The following is a 21,174-nucleotide window of genomic DNA, read 5'->3' as shown; positions in this document are numbered from 1 at the left end:
TCAGACCTTACTATAGTGTTAGGCTCTGGCCTGGAGATTGGTTCTTGACATTTTGAAGCCTTAGTGGAAAGAACAAAAGCCAACAAAACTGTTAGAAGTAGTTATCAGGTGTAATGAGAAGTGATGTACAAATATTTTTGTTATAAAAAGGTAAGCCAAGAGTTCTACTTTGGAATGTGAAGTAAAATAAAATGGCTCTCTGAAGTTAAAATGCTTCTAAGGTCAGAATATCAGAGATACACTAAAGCTTCTATTACTAATAATTTCTCTCATTATTGGCCTAAATTTGAATGGAATACTTTGTAATTACCAAAATTCTATCTTTATAACCAAAAACTTTTGGAATAGAAATAGAAGAAAAAGAGAAAGTCAGTTTTTGTTTTTAATTTTTTTCTAAGAATCTGTATCTGATTTGCAACTCTAACAGCAGGGATTGCTGTGAATCAGAAAAACAAATAAAGATGTTCTTCGTTAAGAACTGTACTTGTTTTTCCAAAATGAAGCTTTTCATTTGCTTATATATTTGTCAGATTAGCTGCTGTGATTAAATTATACAATGATTGGATTTCATTAAGCAGATTAATAATTACTACATACGCATATGTGTATGTATATAAAGAACATTCCTGTTGGCATAATTTCCCATATTGAAATATGCTTGGGGATAAACTTTTTCTTTATATTAACAAAAAAGCTTACTAACCTAACATGTGGATGGAGAATATGGGGAAAGTGACAAGGGAGAGGCCAAATCCAATTGACAAAGATTCTAAACATCCAAGACCTGATTTGTTTGATTGAAAGACTACAACCCTATAGCTTTTTATATAGTTCAAGGCATTATATAACGGTCTAAAGCATAATTTTATTTTATTTTTTAAAAGATTTTATTTTTAAGTAATCTCTACACCCAAAGTAGGGCTCGAACTCACAACCCTGAGATCAAGAGTTGCATGTTCCACCAACTGACACAGCCAGATACCCCTGAAACATAATTTCAAATAAAAATTTTAAAATCTTGGGGCGCTTGGGTGGCTCAGTCAGTTAAGCATCCGACTTCGGCTCAGGTCATGATCTCATGGTTTGTGGGTTTGAGCCCCGTGTTGGGCTGTGTGCAGACGGCCAGCTCAGAGCCTGGAGCCTGCTTCAGATTCTGTGTTTCCCTCTCTCTCTGACCCTCCCCTGCTCACGCTGTCTCTCCCTCTCCCTCTCTCTCAGAAATAAATAAAACATTAAAAAAATTTTTTAATAAAAAAATGAAAGTTTTAAAATCTTTTAAGTTATCACAAAATTCTAAGAATTATGGGATTTGTGGCTCCAGGGTCACCTCAAGGCAGAATCTCTCAACCTACTGAATGGGAGAAGATATTGCAAAAGACATATCTGGTACAGGGTTAGTATCCAAAATACGTAAAGAATTTCCACACCTAAACACCCCAAGAAACAAATAATCCAATCAAAAATGAGCAGAAGACATGAACAGACATTTCTCCAAAGAAGATATATAGATGGCCAACAGACGCATAAAAAGATGTTCAACATCACTCATCAGAGAAATGCAAATCAAAACCACAGTGAAACATCAGTTCACACCTGTCAGAATAGCTAAAATCAAAAACTCAAGAAAAAAGTTTGGTGAGGATGTAGAGAAAAAGGAACCCTTGTACAGTGTTGGTGGGAATGCAAATTGGTGCAGCCACTGTGGAAGATAGTATAAAGGTTCCTCAAAAAGTTAAAAATAGAACTACCTTACAATCTAGTAATTGCACTACTAAGTATTTACCCAAAGAATACAAAAACATTAATTCAAAGAGATATATGCACCCTGATGTTTATTGCAGCATTATTTACAAACTATGGAAGCAGGCCAAGTGTCCATTGATAAATGAACAGATAAAGAATATGTGGACACATATATACAATGGGAGTACTACTGGGCCATTAAAAAGAATGAAATCTAGCCATTTCGGACAACATAGATAGAGCTAGAGAGTATCTAGTGAAATAAGCCAGAGAAAGACAAATACCATATGATTTCACTATCTGTTTTATTTAAGAAACAAAAACATGAACAAAGGAAAAAGTGAGAAACCAAAAAACACTTAACCATAGAGAGCAAAGAGAGGGGAAGTGCGGGGATAGATGAAATAGGTAAAAGAGATTAAGAGTACCCTTACCTTTATGAGCACTGAGTAATATATGGAACTGTTGAATCACTGTATTTTACAGCTAAAAGTAATATAAAATTGTATGTTAACTACACTGGAATTAAAAAAAAAAAAAAATCTTTAGGGGGCGCCTGGGTGGCTNTGCTCCTGCTGTCTCTCTCTCTGTCTCTTAGAAATAAATTAAAAAAAAAAAAAAAAATTAAAAACAAAAATCTTTAGGAGACTTTAACTTGTTTATGAAATGGATATTCTTAAACAGATGTGTGTTTTTTAACTTGGTATTTTAGTTCTGCTTAAAGTTTAGCTAGCATAATTCCAAAGACCATTTAACAATGTTTTCTTTTCAAAGACCAGTTTTAGCTATGGCTTCCTACAATACCTTGAGGTCCACAATTTATTAAAATCATCAAAATGGGGCACCTGGGTGGCTCAGTTGGTTAAGTATCCAACTCCTGATTTCAGCTCAAGCCATGATCTCTCCATTTGTGAGATGGAGCCCCAAGTCGGGCTCTGTGCTGACAGCATGGAGGCTGCTTGGGATTCTCTATCTCCAGCCCTCTCCCTCTCTCAAAATAAATAAATAAACTTCTAAAAGATATAAAATAAAAAATAAAATCATTGAACTATATCAACAATAAGTGGTTCCTGCTTTTAAGTAACTTACATTTTAATAAGATACCAAAGAGGGTACTTCTAATCAATGATATGATAGAGTCAGCTAAATTTTCAAAACTGTTTGTAAACCAGTTGTTAAATGGGCATAACTAAAATTTAAATTATAGGGGCACCTGGGTGGCTCAGTCGGTTGAGCGTCAGACTTCGGCTAAGGTCATGATCTCACGGTTGATGGGTTCAAGCCCCACGTCAGGCTCTGTGCTGACAGCTAGCTCAGAGCCTGGAGCCTGCTTCGGATTCTGTATCTTCCTCTCTCTGACCTTCCCCTGCTCACACTGCCTCTCTCTCTCTCTCTCTCTCTCAGAAATAAATAAAACATTAAAAAAATTTTTAATGAAATAAAATAAAATTTAAATTTTATAAATGTACCACTAAATAATTAAAAAGAAATACATACTAAAAAATCATAACCTCCTAGTTATTTTACTATTATATATGTTCTTGCGATCTATCATATGTATATAGTGAAAATACTGTAGCATGTGCGGCTGTGCATGTCTTCCAACTCCATTTTCAATGGCATCATACTGGTAGCTTGAAATTGGCCAAGGTGGAAATATTTACACCAGGGAAATTGGCAAATGCTAAAAACCAAGACTTCCCACCTCCTCCTACCACTAGCTGCTATGTATACTTACTTCATTTCAAAAGATTTTTTTAAATTCCCACCCCCCCACCTTGAGTAATGTGCCCACATTCTTTTTGAATATTATTTCAGAGGATGCACAAAATTATAAACAGACTCTCAAAGACAGGGGGAGGAGGGAATAAGGAGTTATCATTCAATGAGTACAGAGTTTCAGTTTGGAAAAATGAAGATCTGGCAATGGGTAGTGGTAATGGAAAAATGAGAAGAACTGGAAATGGGTAGTGGTAATGGTTATGCAACAATCAGAATGTACTTAATACCACTGAACTGTATACTTAAAATGGTTAAAATCACAAATTTTGTTATTTTATCACAATTAAAAAAAATTTTTAAAAGATGGGAAAAACAGCTTGAAAGTAGAATGTAATCCTCTATGAAGAACGGAACAGAACATTTTATGATAATACACAGGGCAAGTATTTACTCATTAGTGAAGTCAGTGGGCTAGGAAATAAGGAGGGAACAAAAAAGATAAAAGGATACCAATGCAATTCTTCAGAAATAGAAAAACCATCAAGATTTAGTGATTCGAACTCTTCATTAATAAAGAAAAAGTCTAGGGATACCTTGGTGGCTCAGTCAGTTAAGCATCCGACTTCGGCTCAGGTCATGATCTCAGGATTCTGTTTGTGAGTCTGAGCCCCATGATGGTCTCTCTGCTGTTAGCACAGAGCATGCTTCAGATCCTTTGTCCCCCTATCTCTCTGCTCCTCCCTGGCTCATGTGCACACACTCTCTCTCTCAAAAATAAATAAAAAAAGAAATACTCTAAGTGATTTGCCTCTAGTTCTGTTTTCATTAGTATGTTTTTTATGCAGGTGAACCAAAATCTATATGCGATATACATAACATTAAAGCCAATAAAAGTCACATAGATGGGGGAGAAATGAAAAGACCTTACCTAAAGTTAAGTTTAAAGTTTGGATTTTTTTTCTTTCTTTCTTTTTTTTTTTTAGTTTCAAGCATATCGCTGGTTAGCCCATTCCCTCTGGGGGCACCTGGGTGGCTCAGTTGATTAAACGTTGGGACTCTTGATTTTGGCTCAGGTTATGATCCTGTAGTTCGTGGGCTCCACTCTGACAGCACAGAGCCTGCTTAGGATTCTCCCTCTCCCTCTCTCTGCCCCTGCCCTGCTCATGCTCACTCTCTCTCTCAAAATAAATAAACTTTAAAAATAATAAATAAAATAAAATTATAAAAATTCTCTCTGAACATAATCTAGTAGTATGGTCCAGAAAAAAAGAAAAGGATTGAGATACGTGGTAGAAGTTCTAGCCCTGTTATCACTAACAAGCTACGTGGCCTTAGGTAAGTCTTCCATCTCTCTGGGTCTCTTCTATTAAATGAGAGAGTTGGAAATCTAAGGTTTCTTCCAATAATATCATTCTATCATTTCATAATTCTACAAATAAACCCATTTATCAAAATGTTAAAATTTAGAAAAGATAAATTTCCTCCTAAGGTTTCAGATTTAAGGTTTATATTAAGAATTAACTTCTACTATTTGTTTGCTTTCCAAAGATGAATGTTGCTTCAGTTTCAGCTACATAGTTTCTGCAACCTGCCCACTGTTCTTCCCAAACACCAAAACCCTATAAGCAATATTGCACTACTCAGAGCTATTTACACAGCAGAGACAATATCGATAGGGTTCTAGGATCTGGTCATAAGCAGAAAACTTTTAAGTCACGTGGTAGGAAATTTACTGACCAATTACTATAGTCTCCAAAATTCATTAGTGTCTGATTAAGGGAGCAAATTGATACTGATAAACTTCATTCATTAGCCATCCTCAGTTATAAATTAGTCTCTTAAAGCCTTGCAAACAGGGAGGTTACTCTTTACACTTGACCTTAGCCAAAAGGCCAAGAGGTGATGTGAGGTTACTCTTTCATTAACTTTAGTAACCTTATTTTTAGGAGCATTATAATATTTAAAATAAAACTAGTGTTTTTATTTAAAAAAAAAAGACATTCACATTTCAAAAGCCAGTTTTCTTCTAAATCAGTATTAAAAATAAATGGAGGGACACCTAGGTGGCTTAGTCGGTTGAGCGTCCAACTTTCACTTAGGTCATGATCTTGCGGTTCGTGGGTTCCAGCCCCGCGTTGGGCTCTGTGCTGACTGCCAGCTCAGAGCCTGGAGCCTGTTTCAGAGTCTGTGACTCCCTCTCTCTCTGACCCTCCCCTGCTCACGCTGTTTCTCTCTCTCTCCTAGAAATAAATAAAACATAAAAAATAAAATAAAATAAAATAAATGGAAATTTTTATACCCATCCTAAGAATAATAAATAAAATATGCAATTTAGCTAGGAAAAGTCCATTGAGATCAACATTAAAGACCCAAAGACAGCCAAATTACATTCTGCCAATTGGATATCCTTAGAAACAGACTGGGACTGTAAGGAAGATAATATATAAATGAAAAAAGGAATAGTTTAGAAAATAACTTTGAATTTTACAATATGCTGCAAATTTCATAAGCATAATATTCTGTTATACTAGTTTTATTATAATTGGCTTAAGGCTTTAAAGTAAATGGCACACTGTATTACATACCACTCAACTATTTGGCAGCAAGGAGGAAAGAACTGCAGACCAAGTTAAAAAACACTTCCTTTTTACCAACAACCTATAGATTCTTAGTGCCACAATAGAGCTCCCTTTTCAAAAGGACATGTGCTATAAAAAAGCAAATACATCCTCTTCTGAAAGAGTTTGTCTCAACAGCCTCAAATCACAGGAAAATGAAGAAATACAGCAGTCTTATTTACAATGAGAGGAGTTGGTAGAGGTACATTCTAGACTCAGTAGCTAGGCTTAGAAATACATTTTACAGGGGTGCCTGGGTGGCTCAGTCGGTTGAGCATCTGACTTCAGCTTGGGTCATGATCTCATAGCTCATGAGTTCGAGACCCACATTAGGCTCTGTGCTAACAGCTCAAAGCCTGGAGCCTGCTTCAGATTCTGCATCTCCTTTTCTCTCTCTGCTCCTTCCCTCTCTCTCTCTCTCTCTCTCAGAAATGAATAAACATTAAAAAAATTTTTTAAGAAATACATTTTACCTAGAAATATTATTTTACGAGAGAAATGGACATCTTAATACTTCCAGATCTAGGTTAGTTATATTATCAGCCAAAGAATTCCAATGTTGTTTGTTTTGGAGTTGTTGTTTTTCCCAAAGACTCTAATACTTAATGAACACACCTTTTCTTTACATTCTCCTCCCTCCAAGGCAGACTTTGAAACACCTTTATCTACTCTCATTTTATTTTATTCATGGCTCCAGAGTACCATTTCATTTATTTTATTATAACCATTTGCCTGCTTGGTAGCATCACCACTTGATTTCAAATGTCTTGTTGGAAAAAGCCCTGTCTTCCTTTTTATATCCCCAAGTTTTTAATATACAGCCTAATAATGTTCAATGACAAAAACGAAGATGAAAGAACATTCATTCCTTTGAAAGAACAATTAGCCTGGGAACCTAACCACCCTCTAAAGTCTGTTTTAAGAAGAAATATTTAGGGGCACCTGGGTAGCTCAGTTGGTTAAGCTTCTGACTTTGGCTCAGGTCATGATCTCATGGTTCATGGGTTCGAGCCCCAGGTCGGGCTCTGTGCTGACAGCTGGCTGAGAGCCTGGAGCCTGTTTCAGATTCTGTATCTCTCTCTCTCTGACCCTTCTCTACTCATGCTGTCTCTCTCTTTCTCTCTCTCTCTCTGAAATAAATAAAACATTAAAAAAAATTTAAGAATAGAAGAAATATTTAAAGTTCTCAACAAGTTGAGGGCCACCTCTAACATTTACACAATTACAATTGTTTTCTGTATATTTCTGCTAGAGAGTTGATTATCCAGTCTCTTCCAGATAAAACAAACACATGCCAATGTGTGTCTAAAACAGATAAGCACTAATATGCACAGGTACCAGGTTGCAGACATGTTATTTCCAGCAAGTAGCAACATCAAAGCAGAAGAAAAGTGAGCAGAAGCTTCAAGTTCACCAGGTCCTAATCTGCAAGCTTTTATGAAACAATTCTTAGGGTAGTACACATAAGCAAGTCCCTGCCTATAAAAGACTGGTTTATCAGTTGAAGATAGTCTATTTAACTTTTTTAAAGCTTTCAGAATCCTAGATTATTTAATTGTGCTACAGACACATAATGGACTATAGAGACAGATTTTCACAATATATTGAACAAACTTGGTTTAGGAAAAAAATAGTCAAAAAGATATACCTACAAAAAAAATCTAATATACAACACAGTCTTAATAGTCCTAGAATTTCAGGGTGTTTTTCATTCCACATATCTGTCTTCTAAGTAAATTATAATGAATACCTATTACATGTATAAAATCCATTGTAAGCAATTTTTTAAGAGAGAGAGACCACACACATGAGCAGGGGCGAGGGGCAGAGGGAGAGAATCTTTAAGCAGATTACGTGCTCAGTGGGGAGCCTGATGCAGGGCTCAATTCCACAACCCTGTAATCATGACCTGAGCCAAAATCAAGGGTTGGACGCTTAGCCAACTGAGCCACCCAGGCACCCCTAAAGCAATTTTTTTAAGTTTAAGGGCATTCTGTACTAAGTCACTCTTCACTTAAAGAATGAAGGGTTGGGGCACCTGGCTGGCTCAGGCGGTATGACTTTTCATCTCAGAGTTATAGGGTTGAGCCTCATGTTGGATAGTGATTACTTAAAACTAAAATACTTATTTTAAAAAAAGATCATTGGGGGTTTCCCAATGCCTGTAGAATTAATTCCAACTCTTAGTATAATTCTTCATAAGATGACATAAACCTGCTATTCACCAGTGTCTCACATTTTACACCTCAGCCACATTGAATTTCATTATCCCAATATGCCAGTCTATTTTTTTAAAAGCACTGATTTCTGGGGTGCCTGGATGGCTCAGTCAGTCAAGCGTCCAACTCAACTTCAACTGCAACTTGGCTGGAATCTGGTGCTCTAGATTAAGCTGAATTTGGTGGCTCTCACTGAAGTTCTGTTGTCAGGTGTCTCTCATACTCCTTGAGCCAGAAGATATTTTTCTCATGGAGACAACAGAATTAGCAGAAATACACAAAGCCTCTCAAATTCAGAGTTGGCACACTGTCCACTTTATCCATATGTCACTGGCCACAGCACATCCAGAAGGAGGGAAAATGTACTCGGACTATCACGAAGACATAGCAAAGGTGTGGACACAGGTACGGTCTTCGGTTACAAAATAAGTAAATCATGGGGATGTAATGTACAGCATGGTGACTATAGTTAATATTGTATGTTTGAAAGTTGCTGAGAGTAGATCTTAAAACCTTGTGAAAAATGTAAATAAGAAAAAAGTAAAAAAACATATAACTATGTGTGGTGATGGAAGGTAACTAGACTTACTGTGATCATTTCACAATATATACGCATAGTGAATCATTTATTTTGTACAACTGGTTAATATAATGACATTTGTCAATTATATCACAGAAAAACAAAATGATATGGATCCAGAAAAAAGTAAAAGAATTAGAGTGAATCATTCACTTTACTAGAATACTTCTATTTTCTTTGAAAAAAAAAATCCAGAGTAGGTCACTATGGTACATGTAAATAAATGATAGACATGGTATACTACAAGAACATTCAGATACACATTCCTTTATGTTACTTTTTAGACTTCTCTTGTTTATGCTACCTTATACCAAATAAGAGGGTAATGAAGTATGTAGAACACAAAAATCAATATATAATGGTATAATCAGAAGTTAAATTTCCAAAAAAAAAAGTTAAATTTCTCTATAGTTTACCCAAAACCTTAAGTGAATGTTTTTGTTTGTTTGTTTTTACAAATAGTTTATTGTCAAGTTGGTTTCCATATAAACCCAGTGCTCATCCCCACAAGTGCCCTCCTCCATGCCCATCTCCCCCCTGTCCCCCCACATCCATCAGTCCTCGGTTTGTTCTCAGCATTCAAGACTCTCTCATGGTTTGCCTCTTTCCCTCTCTACCACTATTTCCCCCCTTCTTCTCCCCCATGGTCCTCTGTTAAGTTCCTCCTAATCCTCCTATACGTGCAAGCATATGATATTTGTCCTTCTCTGCCTGACTTATTTGCTCAGCATAACACCCTCAAGGTCCATCCATGTTGCTACACATGGCCAGATTTCATTCTTTCTCATTGCCATGTAGTATTCCATAGTATAGATAAACCACATCTTCTTGATCCATTCATCCATTGATAGACACTTAGGCTCTTTCCATGTTTTGGCTATTGTTGAGAGTGCTGCTATGATTAAGTGAATGTTTATAAAAGTTTTTTTAATTAAAGAACATACAGGTTCATGATTACCACAGAACATAAATATTTAAATGTTTAGAGACGTAGAAAAGAAAAACAGTATGGTAGAGGTCTTCAACTTAAATTAGCCACAATATTGATTTAATGGGTTCTTTATCTCAATCTTTCTGCTCCCTTTCTCAACACTGCTGACCCACTTGTAGTTTCCCTCAGTTGTGTAACACCTTTTATCTCTAGCCTTTCACATGCACTGTTTCCTTTGCTGGAACATTTACCATTTCCTTCATTGGCTAATACCATCTCACCCTTGAAGTCTCAGATTAAATTTCACCTCTAAGAAGAAGCTTTCCCCAGATTAGGTGCCTCTTTCCTTTCTTTTTTTTTTTTAACTAAATTTTCTCCAATGTTTTCTTTTTTTTTTAAGTTTTATTTATTCATGTAATCTCTACAACCAACAACGTAGGACTCAAACTCACACTTCCAAAATTAAGAGTTGCAGGCTCCTCTGACTAAGCCAGACAGGTGCCCCCACAGCACGTGGTATTTACTTGTCCCATCATGACATCTATCTCAATGTATTTATCTGTCTCTCAGATAAGTTTCTTAATATCTTATACTCTAGTACTAGCCTGCCCTAGTAACACTTACTGAAAGAAAAGTATGAAGTACTATCATTTACAATTAGGCAGATTAAGTGGGGAAAGGAGGAATTTATAAAAGTTATAAAATTCATATTTCCTAACAAACATAAATTGTTCTAAAAATGTAGGCATATTTTACAATCACTGTCACTACACGAAAATCTTTTTTTTTTTTTTTGGTAAGTTTTTTTTTAGTAATCTCTGCACCCAAAATGGGGCTGGATCATGACCCTGAGATCAAGAGTCACTGCTGCTGGGACTAAGCCAGCTGGCCACCCTTTACTAAATGAAAATCTTAGCAAAAACTGAGATTATTTCCTCATTGATAAAATGAGAACAAAAACATGGAGTCAAAGAATCAAGGCTTGACTTACTCAAAGCTTTAAAATGTTACATATTGGGAACCTGGGTGGCTCAGTCAATTGAACTGATTTCTGTTCAGGTCATGATCTCGCAGTTTGTGAGTCCATAGCCCTACATCAGGCTCGCTGTTGTAAATGCAGGGTCCGCTTCAGATCCTCTGTCTCTCCTCTCTCTCTCTCTCTCTGCCCCTCCCCTGCTTGTGCCCCCAAGCTCGCAGACACTCTGTCTCTTGCTCTTTCAAAAATAAAACATTTTTGGGGGCGCCTGGGTGGCTTCGTCGGTTAAGCGCCCGACTTTCGCTTAGGTCATGATCTCGCGGTTCGTGGGTTCGAGCCCCGCGTCGGGCTCTGTGCTGACTGCCAGCTCAGAGCCTGGAGCCTGTTTCCGTCTGTGACTTCCTCTCTCTCTGACCCTCCCCTGCTCACGCTGTCTCTCTCTCTCTCTCCTAGAAATAAATAAAAACGTTTAAAAAAACCAAACATTTTTTTAAAAAAAGAAATATTTTAGAAAATAAAAAACAAATAAATAAATAAAATGTTACATATTTAGGGGAATCTTGGGGGCTCAGATGGCTGAGCATCCAACTCTTGATTTTGGCTCAGGTTGTGATCTCATGGATTGTGAGTTCAAGCCCAACATTGGGCTCTCATGCTTGGAATTCTCTTACTCTCCCTTTTTCTCTGCCCCTTCTGTTCTCTTTTTCTCTCTCTCTTAAACTTGAAAAAATTCTAAAATGTTATATATTCAGACAAATTATAAGTATTACCTTTTAAAGTCTAATTGAAGGGGTGCCTGGGTGGCTCATTCAGTTAAGCATCCTATTCTTGATCACAGCTCAGGTCATGAGTTCACAGTTCGTGGGTTCAAGACCTCCTACTCAGGTCATAATCTCACCATTCCTGAGTTTGAGCCCCAAGTCAGGCTCTGTATTGACAGCTCAGAGCCTAGAGCCTGCTTTGTATTCAGATTCTGTGTCTCTGTCTCTGTCTGCCCTTCCCCTGTTTGCACTGTCTCTCTCTCTCAAAAATAAATAAAAACATTAAAAAATATTTTAATGAATAAACATCTAAGTAAATCAATAAATAAATGTCAAAGAAGAAGAAAGCAGCCACACTGGAGGCCAAGGGAGGTAACTCAAAGACTTTATATAAAAATTTGGGAATAAAATGGTTTTATCAAAAGCAGTCATGTTTTTCATCCCTTACCAAATGATGTCCAAATGATGCCTAAATAGCTCAAATATCTTTCTTCCCTCTTGCATCCATTCCTCCAGCTTTTAAGGACATTTGCTTAACAAACAGCTTACGTTTTTCTGAAATTCAATTTACTTGGAATACACATTATAAGACTTCTTGGTCTATTTTTATGATGTAGAGCACTAACAGAGTCATACTCAGCAGGTTCTGAAAAAAATTATAAACAAGACCTATACACTGAAAACTAAAAAACACTGTTGATGATGGGCATGGAGGAAGGCACTTGTTGGGATGAGCACTCGTGTTATATGGAAACCAATTTGACAATAATCTATTTAAGGAAAAAATAAATAAATAAAAAATAAAAAACACTGTTGAGAGAATTATTTTTTAGAGAATAAGAGAGAGAGAGAGCATATGCAGGTATGAACAGGGGAGGGGCAGAGGAAGACTGAGAGAAAGAATCCCGAGCAGGCTCCTCACTGGAGTGCAAAGGCCAACTGGGGCTTGAACTCATGACTATGAGTTCATGACCTGAGCCAAAATCAAGAGTCAGATGCTCAACTGACTAAGTCAACCAGATAGCCCAGAAAGAAATTTTTTAAAATGTAATGAATGGAGAGATAATGTTCATTACTCAGAAATCTCATTATTCTTAAAATACCAATTCTCCCCAAATTGTTCTTTAAATTCAACATAATCAAAATCCCAGCAGGCTTTTTTTTTTTTGGTAGAAATTGACAAAAAACAAAAGACTTATTTGAAATGCAAAATAATTTAAAATTTTTAGAAAACAAGAGAAAAATTGGAGGCCTAATACTAGATGATTTCAAGACTTACAAACCTACAGCAATCATGACAGTATGATATGACATTAAAGAACAAAATAGTTCAAAAATAAGTAAACCAACCCATACATACTTGCTCAACTGATTGGTTAATAAAGGAGCTAAGGTAATTCAATAGGGAAATGATAATCTTTTCAACAAAGAACAAGGGAATATCCATATGCAAAAATAAAAAAATAAAAAGAACTACTCTCACTTTATACCACATACAAAAATTAACTCTAAATGGACAGAGATCTAAATGATATAAAAACTCGGGGCACCTTGGTGGCTCAGTTCGTTAAATGTCCCACTCTTGACTCTGGCTCAGGTCACGATCTCACAGTTTGTGGGTTCAAGCCCCATATCCTGCTCTGTGCCAACAGTGTGGAGCCTGCTTGCGATCCTATCTCCCTCGCTCATCACCCCTCCCCCACTCAAGAACACACTCTCTCTCTCTCTCAAAATAAATAAATAAACTTTTAAAAAAAGTAAACGGGGGGCCTGGGTGGCTCAGTTAAGTGTCCGACTTCAGCTCAAGTCATGATCTCACCATTCAGGGGTTTGAGCCCTGAGTCAGGCTCTGTGCTGACAGCTCAGAGCCTGAAGCCTGATTCAAATTCTGTGTCTCCCTCTCTCCCTGCCCTTCTCCCACTCACACTCTGTCTCTCTCTCAAAAAATTACGTAAACATTAATAAATAAATACGAATAGATAAATGTAAAAACTAAAACTACAAATCTAAAAGAAAACATTTGTGAACTGAGTTAAGCAAATATTTGTGAGATAGAACACAGAAACCATAATCCATAGGGGCGCCTGGGTGGCTTAGTCGGTTAAGCGTCCGACTTTCGCTTGGGTCATGATCTCATGGTTCGTGGGTTCGAGCCCCGCGTCGGGCTCTGTGCTGACTGCCAGCTCAGAGCCTGGAGCCTGTTTCAGAGTCTGTGACTCCCTCTCTCTCTGACCCTCCCCTGCTCACGCTGTCTCTCTCTCTCTCCTAGAAATAAATAAAACATTAAAAAAAAAATTAAAAAAAAAGAAACCATAATCCAAGAAAAATAAATGTATAAGTTGGACTTGATAAAGTCCAACTTTATCTCACATTTATTTGAGAGGGGAAATAAGAGAAAATTAAAGGACTCTCATAATAATTAAAAAGACAAACATCTCAATTTAAAAACTGATTCAAAAATTTCAACAGATATTTCAGTAGAGAAAATATATTAACTGCAAATAAGCACATGAAAAAATGTTCAATATCATTAGCCATCCTGGAAATGCAAATTTTTTTAATGTTTTATTTATTTCTGAGAGAGAGAGAAACAGTGTGAGCAGGGGAGGGTCAGAGAGAGAGGGAGATACAGAATCCGAAACAGGCTCCAGGCTCTTAGCTATCAGCACAGAGCTCCACGCCAGGCTCGAACCCACAAACTATGAGATCATGACCTGAGCTGAAGTTGGATGCTTAACCGCCCGAGCCACCTAGGCACCCCAGCAAATTTAAACTATAACAAGATACCACCACACAACTATTAGAATAGCTAAAATGAAGAAGACTGACAATACCAAGATATGAAATGTTGGTAAAGATGTGGAGAAACCACAGCTTTGGTAAAAATTTCAGCAATTTCTTATGAAATGAAGCATATATTTTATCACACTACCCAAGAGAAAAAAACACTACATTATGTCCAAAGACTTATACCACAATGTATAAGTACCACAACTACTTTATTCATAATAGGCAAAACCTATAAACAACCCAAAGCCCATAATCTGGTAAATGGATAAAGGCTTTGTAAGGCTATAGCAATGGAATACTACTACAATGAAAATGGTCCAACTACTAATATGTACAACAACATGGATGAATCTTATTGTGTTAAGTGCAAGAAGCCAGGCACAAAAAAAAATGCAAGCTATAAATTATTCCATTTATGTGAACTTCTAGAAAAGGCAAAACTAGAGATTAATGATTGTCAGAAAGTTGGAGGGGAGGAGGTTGACTACAAAAGGCAGGAAATGTTAGGTGACAGAAATATTCTTTATATACCATGTCTGTGGTGGTGGTCGCATGACTGTCAAAACTCATCAAACTGTACAACTAAAATCGGTACATTTTATGTATGTAAGTTATATCTCAAAATTGATTACAAAAAGGTAATGGATATACACTTTATTATATTTCTTTATTACAAAAGGAAACTTTAAAACAAGCATTCTTGAGTTTTAAATTCAAGTATAAACTACACAGTATACAAAATTAACAACAATTAAGATTTGGGACAAGTTATCATATGAAACATATAGCAGAGATTGTTTTCATCACTTACTAATTCACCTTAAAACTTAATTAAAAAAAAAAAACAAGATTTGCCAGAACCTTTCCAAATCTGTTATAGAAAGAAGCAAAAGACAAAGCACTTAAACAAGCCATAACAACTCTAGCTATAAAAAGTATGATCTCAGTGTGTTTCATAATGCATTAATTATGATAGTGAGCTTTTAATTAGTTAAAAAAAAGTTTTTTCAAGTTATGACTTTTTAATACATACACTTTGGGTAATAAAATTACACACTTCTTAGCAACAAAGTTTGTGACAAATTACTCACAGATAATGAAGAAAGATGTAAAGCAAGAATCAAAATTCTGGTGTGCATTCTGCTTTCAGATGCTTTGACAATACTATTGCACTGCTAGCTGTAAAGTACAGTAGTGCAATAAAGTCAGAGCATTCGTTAGCAGAAATTGGTAGGAAAGGAACACAAAAGCATCTTGCATCAGTTGAAGCTTCAGTGTGAAAAGAATTTAAAGAAGGGCTGCCATTTTGGACAGAAGACACCCCAAACCTAAGAACATGTATATCAATGTTAAAAAGAAACAACTGAACTTAAATATCAAAATAGTTTTCTGATGACTAATCTCTGATTAATATTCAACAGAAATCTGTAGAAAGGAATTATGTAAATACATCCTAAGCTTTAGAAGTTATTAACATTGGGTATTGTTAAAATGTTAGGACTGGTATTAACAAACCAGTTATAATTACTACTAAAGCAAAGTTGTGAAAAAGATTTCTGTTCTTGAGACATGTTGGTTAGCTCCCCCATAGCAACTGATTGTTTAAGAATATCAGAGAAAACAGGGGTGCCTGGGTGGCTTAGTCGGTTAAGCATCCGACTTTCGCTTAGGTCACGATCTCGCGGTTCATGGGTTCGAGCCCCGCGTCGGGCTCTGTGCTGACTGCCAGCTCAGAGCCTGGAGCCTGCTTCAGAGTCTGTGTCTCCCTCTCTCTCTGACCCTCCCCTGCTCACGCTGTCTCTCTCTCGCTCTCCTAGAAATAAAAAAAAATATTAAAAAAAAAAAAAAGAAAATCAGGGAAAACAGGGGCACCTGGGTGGCTCAGTCAGTTGAGCATCCAGCTCTTGACTTCGGCTTGGGTCAAGATCTCACTGTTCATGGGTTCGAGCCACACATCAGACTTTGTACTGGCAGTGTGGAGCCTGCTTGGTATATTCTCTTTCTCCCTCTCTCTGCCCCAGTCTCGCTCATGTGCTCTGTCTCTCTCTCCCTCTCAAAATAAATAATTAAAAAAAAAAAAGAATATCAGAGAAAACAAATGAAAAGTAAAATAAATTTCCCTATCTCTAAATACCCAATCTATGTTTCTGGAATCTAAACTGCATTAAATACTAAAAAGCTGTAACCATCGTATAGCTTCTTATCTCAAAAGTTTACAGACTTCTAGGAATTAATGTCTCCTAAACAAGCCCCTACCTAATGGAATACTATGGAAAGGGATTTTAAAATTTCAGTGAACCCCTGGGGCGCCTGGGTGGCTCAGTCACTTAAGTGTTCAAATCTTAATTTCAGCTTAAGTCATGATCTCACAGTTCATGGAATCAAACCTGGAATCAGGCTGCACCCTGAAAGCACAGAGCCTGCTTGTGATTCTCTTTCACTCTCTCTCTCTCTGTCCTTTCCCTACTTGTGCACATGTGCATGTGTACACACATGCTCTCTGTCTCTCTCTCTAAAGCAATAAATAAACTTTAAAAAATAAATATATAGGGGCGCCTGGTTGGCTCAGTTGGTTGAGTGTCCAACTCTTGATTTCAGCTCAGGTCATGATGCCGGTGTCATGGCTCAAGCCCCATGATGTCAGGTTCTATGCTGACCATGGAATATGCTTAAGATTTCCTCACTCTCTCTCTCTTTCCCCATCCCCTTTGCCCCTTCCCCTGCACTCTCTCTCTCTCTGTAAAATTAAAAATAACACATTTTTATACATAAACAAATACAATTTCAGTTAAGCCCTAAAGAGCTTAAATATAGGAGGAAATCATCTCCCATTTCCTTCAAACATAGAAAAATACATGGTACAGGAGGAGGTTCTGAGATTTTAAGAATCCGATTTTCTTGGATTCAAGCCAATTATCACCATCCTAACCTTTTAACTGGTAAGAAACCAATCAAAAGTCAGATGTAAGCCCAGAAATAGAAAAAGTACGATAGTATAACATTGTACTTTTGTGCATAATCACTAGTGGTACCACAAAAGAACAGTGGACAAATGCCACTCAATCAGTAAGTGAAAGGGAAAAAGTTAGAGAACAAAAATAACCATACAATGAGCTTATTCCCCCATTAATAATATTGATTGATGCAAAATACTTTCCATTATTTTCACTAACCTTTCTTTAAATCAGCTACTTGGTTATATTGAACCTTCTAAAACATGAACTCAAATTCAGGACAACTGGAACAGGAATGACTTGGCCTCAAATCCTAGGCCATGTAACTCAGGTATTAGAATAGTTCAACTCTGCTAGCCGAGGATTTAGTATAAGCCAAGTACTTATAATAAATAAATAAATACAAGTATTTAAGAGTCAAATAATTTTCTGAATTAGAAATTAATCCAAATGAGAAAAATATGAAATATTTTTTAATTTTTTTTAATTTATTTTTGAGAGAAAGAGAGAGACAGCGTGAACAGGGGAGGGTCAGAGAGAGAGAGAGACACAGAATCCGAAGACAGGCTCCAGGTTCTGAGCTGTCAGCACAGAGCACGACGCAGGGCTTGAATCCACAAACCACGAGATCATGACCTGAACTGAAGCCGGACGCTCAACTGACTGAGCCACTCAGGCACCCCTGAAATATTTTTAAAATAAGAGGATCAGGCTGTCTACAAAATGAGAATAAACACTTTCTTTTCCAAGTTCAATACTATGCGTTCTCTTTCACTTACTAAATTTTCTTTTTTTATAAATTTTTTTAACATTTATTTTTGAAAGAGAGACAGAATGTGAGTGGGGAGGGCAGAGAAAGAGGGAGACAGAATCTCAAGCAGGCTCCAGGCTCCCAGCTGTCAGCACAGAGCCCGACGTGGAGCTCCAACCTAGAACCATGAGATCATGACCTGAGTCAACCTCCAACACTTAACTCACTGAGCCACCCAGGTGCCCCTCACTTATTTAATTTTCAACATTAGTTCCTCAACAAATCCTTTATTCAAGTAATGTAGAACCAAAATTCAGAGAATTGTACAGGAAATAATTTCTTCCCAATCTTAGAAACTAAACTAGATCATACATACAGCACATGGCAAATCTGAAGATAAGATGCACCCTCTTTTACTATTAGATCAATAAAAAGCAGTAATAAGAAAACTGTAATAGTTCAAATACATTTTTAAACTCTAATGATTATGGAAACAAACTAATAACTGGAAGGGAGGTGGGGAATGCTACCACTAGGTTACCTGCAAGTAATTTAAGAAGACCTGCTTTCTTCTCTTCATCTCTTAAAAAGAATTTTTAAAAACTACCCCAATCATCAAATACCTACAAGTTTAAGAGCCTGGCTACCTCATAATTTTATAAAACTTACTTTTATCAAGATGTACACTTAATCATTTTCCCTTTAAATTGTGTTCAATCTAAACATTCAAACATCTAAACATTTAGGGGAAAAAAAAAAAAGGCGCCTGGGTGGCTGAATCAGTTAAGCGTCCGACTTCGAACTCCAGTCATGATCTCCTAGTTCCTTAGTTTGAGCCCCATGTCGAACAGCTCAGAGCCTGGAGCCTGCTTCAGATTCTGTCTCCCTCTCTCTCTGCCCCTCCCCCACTCATTCATTTTCTCTCTCTGTCTCTCTCTCTCTCTCTCAAAAAATGACTAAACATTTTTAAAAATTGTGTCTGACTTTGGGTCAGGTCACAATTCCACAGCTCTTGAGTTCCAGCCCTGCGACAGGCTCTGTGCTGACAGCTCAGTGCCTGGAGCCTGCTTGGATTCTGTGTCTCCCTCTCTGTCCCTCCCCTGCTTTCGCTCACAGTCTCTCGCTCTCTCAAAATTAAATAAACATTAAAAAAAATTTTTAATTGTGTTCAATCTAAAAAAAAAATAAGGTCTGTGAGAATATTGACTCTTTGTGCAGTCAAAAAAAAACCCTTAATTGGTACCTCAAAAATAAACAGCCAACTTGAGGGGGGGAGGAAAACTGTTAAAAGCAGAATTAGTATCATTTAGCATCTTACAATTAGGCAGAAATCTCCATCTGGAGGGAGAAATCCAGAATGGGTAAAAGGACAAGATAGTGTTAAACATTTATGCCTGTTGACAGAATCAAACTAGGATACTTGACATGTTCTGGTTCTTTTGTTTGTTTAAAGACAGTTAATTATAAAAATAACAAAACTTTAAACTAAAAGTTCATAATTACAGGTTTGGAAAGCGGCAAAAATTCTCCCTTCTTCACTGCCATTCCCTCCCCATCCCACTTCCCCCCCAACTCCCACAAAGAAAATTAAAACTCAAAAAATTGTTAGAATCAACTGGAAAGCTTCAAGTCGAATTTGTATAGGAGAGGCACTACAATTCATTAATACATCAGGAGAAAATAATAAGATATATCAAGCTCTCCTATTTTCTGGCCGTGGGAATCAGGGTATGGTACTCAGTTTCTTCCAGGATCAGTACAAGTGCAGATGGCTAAGTGACCGAAGGTTCAACTTGGAGAGAGCAGCTCTGACACAAATGGTGTCTAAGTTGTAATGCAGGGTATGGTAGGGAGAGGACGGGCGGTTTGAGATGGAGAAGAAAGATTCGGGCTTTTTGAATTAATTTTGTTATATTCTTTAACAAAAAAACAAAACAAAACAAAAAACGAAAGGAGCTCAGTGATGGGCGCGTCCTCCAAATCCCACATATTAAAGAAAGCCAGCCTAATTCAAACATAGTAACGTGGGGGGGCGGGGGGAGGGCTGAAGATAGAACAAGGGGAACCAAGAAGAAAAAAAGCGCGGGCGATCAAGCTGGTAGTCTAAGAATGGGAGAGAGGGAATAGAGAACAAATGAGGAAACGATCCACAGAAGAAAACTAGGACAGCCCTTCAGCTTGGCGCCCTGGAGCAGGCCAAGCGGCAGCCGGAATCCTCTCCAATTATTCACCCGCGCCCACTACTTTCATAAATGAATGAAACTAGGCAACTCGAAAGCAGGGTGCCTTCCTTGTCCCAATTCCTCCCGCGCTCCAAGAAAGGAGCTGGAGGTTGAGGTCCCCATCGCTCACACCTTTCCCCCACCCAAAGGTGGCCCCTTTGATCCAAACATAAATTGGTCTTGGGGCTTCCTCGGCCGCTAAGAAGTTGTGCACTCGAGTCTAGAACCTTTCTCAGACTTTCTCAGCCCGCCTTGGAGAACGCGAATGGCTCTGCCCTAATGGGATTTCTCTCCGCCCCCCTCGGTTTGTTCCCCACCTCATCTTCCATCTCCCTTTCTTTTAGTGTGAACGACCTCTCCCCTTCTTGGGACGGTTAGGGATCATTCCAGTCACGTCTTTTGGGGGGAAATACACAAAACACTACCTGCACGAGCCACAGCTCCTTGAGGGAAGGAATAGGTAAAGGCACGGAACAAGGAATTCCAAAGGCCAGGATACCTCAGCATCTCCCGCCATTTCCCTCACGAGTTTCCCGGATGTAACCCCTTCCCCCGCGGCGGTTAAAAGAGACCAGGCGGCTGAGACTCCCTTTGATACAAGAGGAGGGAACTCGAATCTGGTCCAGCTTCTGCCGCTCAGGGTTTCCGGCGACTCGAAATTGCATTCCACCTTGAAGGCCATCCGGGAGAAATAAACTACCCAGTAGATCTCCTTTACTTTACACTCACCATCAGTTCCAGCTTATCGACCTCCGCCTCCATGTTGAATAGTTGACATTCCTCAGACCGCGGCGGTGCTTAACCCGCAAGCCGTACTAGCACTGAGGGTGCCTATTGGACAGCTGTCACTCAACGTCTCGCACTCATTGGTTCCTCTACTTTACTGGTGCCCGCCCATTGGCGATTG

General features: G+C 37.8%; 1 protein-coding gene across 1 annotated transcript in view; it reads right to left on the bottom strand.

Moving 5' to 3' along the window:
- Positions 1-20,949, bottom strand: part of SKA2 (spindle and kinetochore associated complex subunit 2) — a 29,117-nt gene extending 8,168 nt beyond the window's left edge. The window contains exons 1-2 of the mRNA XM_077745597.1: positions 20,838-20,949; positions 14,309-14,324 (exon numbers count right to left, since the gene is read on the bottom strand). Of these exons, the coding sequence (XP_077601723.1) occupies positions 14,309-14,324; positions 20,838-20,949 (128 nt within the window). The remainder of the gene's footprint in view (positions 1-14,308; positions 14,325-20,837) is intronic.
- Positions 20,950-21,174: the final 225 nt, after the last annotated feature.

This window comes from Crocuta crocuta, unplaced genomic scaffold (genome assembly GCF_008692635.1).
Source record: "Crocuta crocuta isolate KB4526 unplaced genomic scaffold, BGI_CrCroc_1.0 scaffold333, whole genome shotgun sequence".
Classification (NCBI taxonomy): domain Eukaryota; kingdom Metazoa; phylum Chordata; class Mammalia; order Carnivora; family Hyaenidae; genus Crocuta; species Crocuta crocuta.
This window is presented reverse-complemented; position numbering and strand designations above follow the sequence as displayed.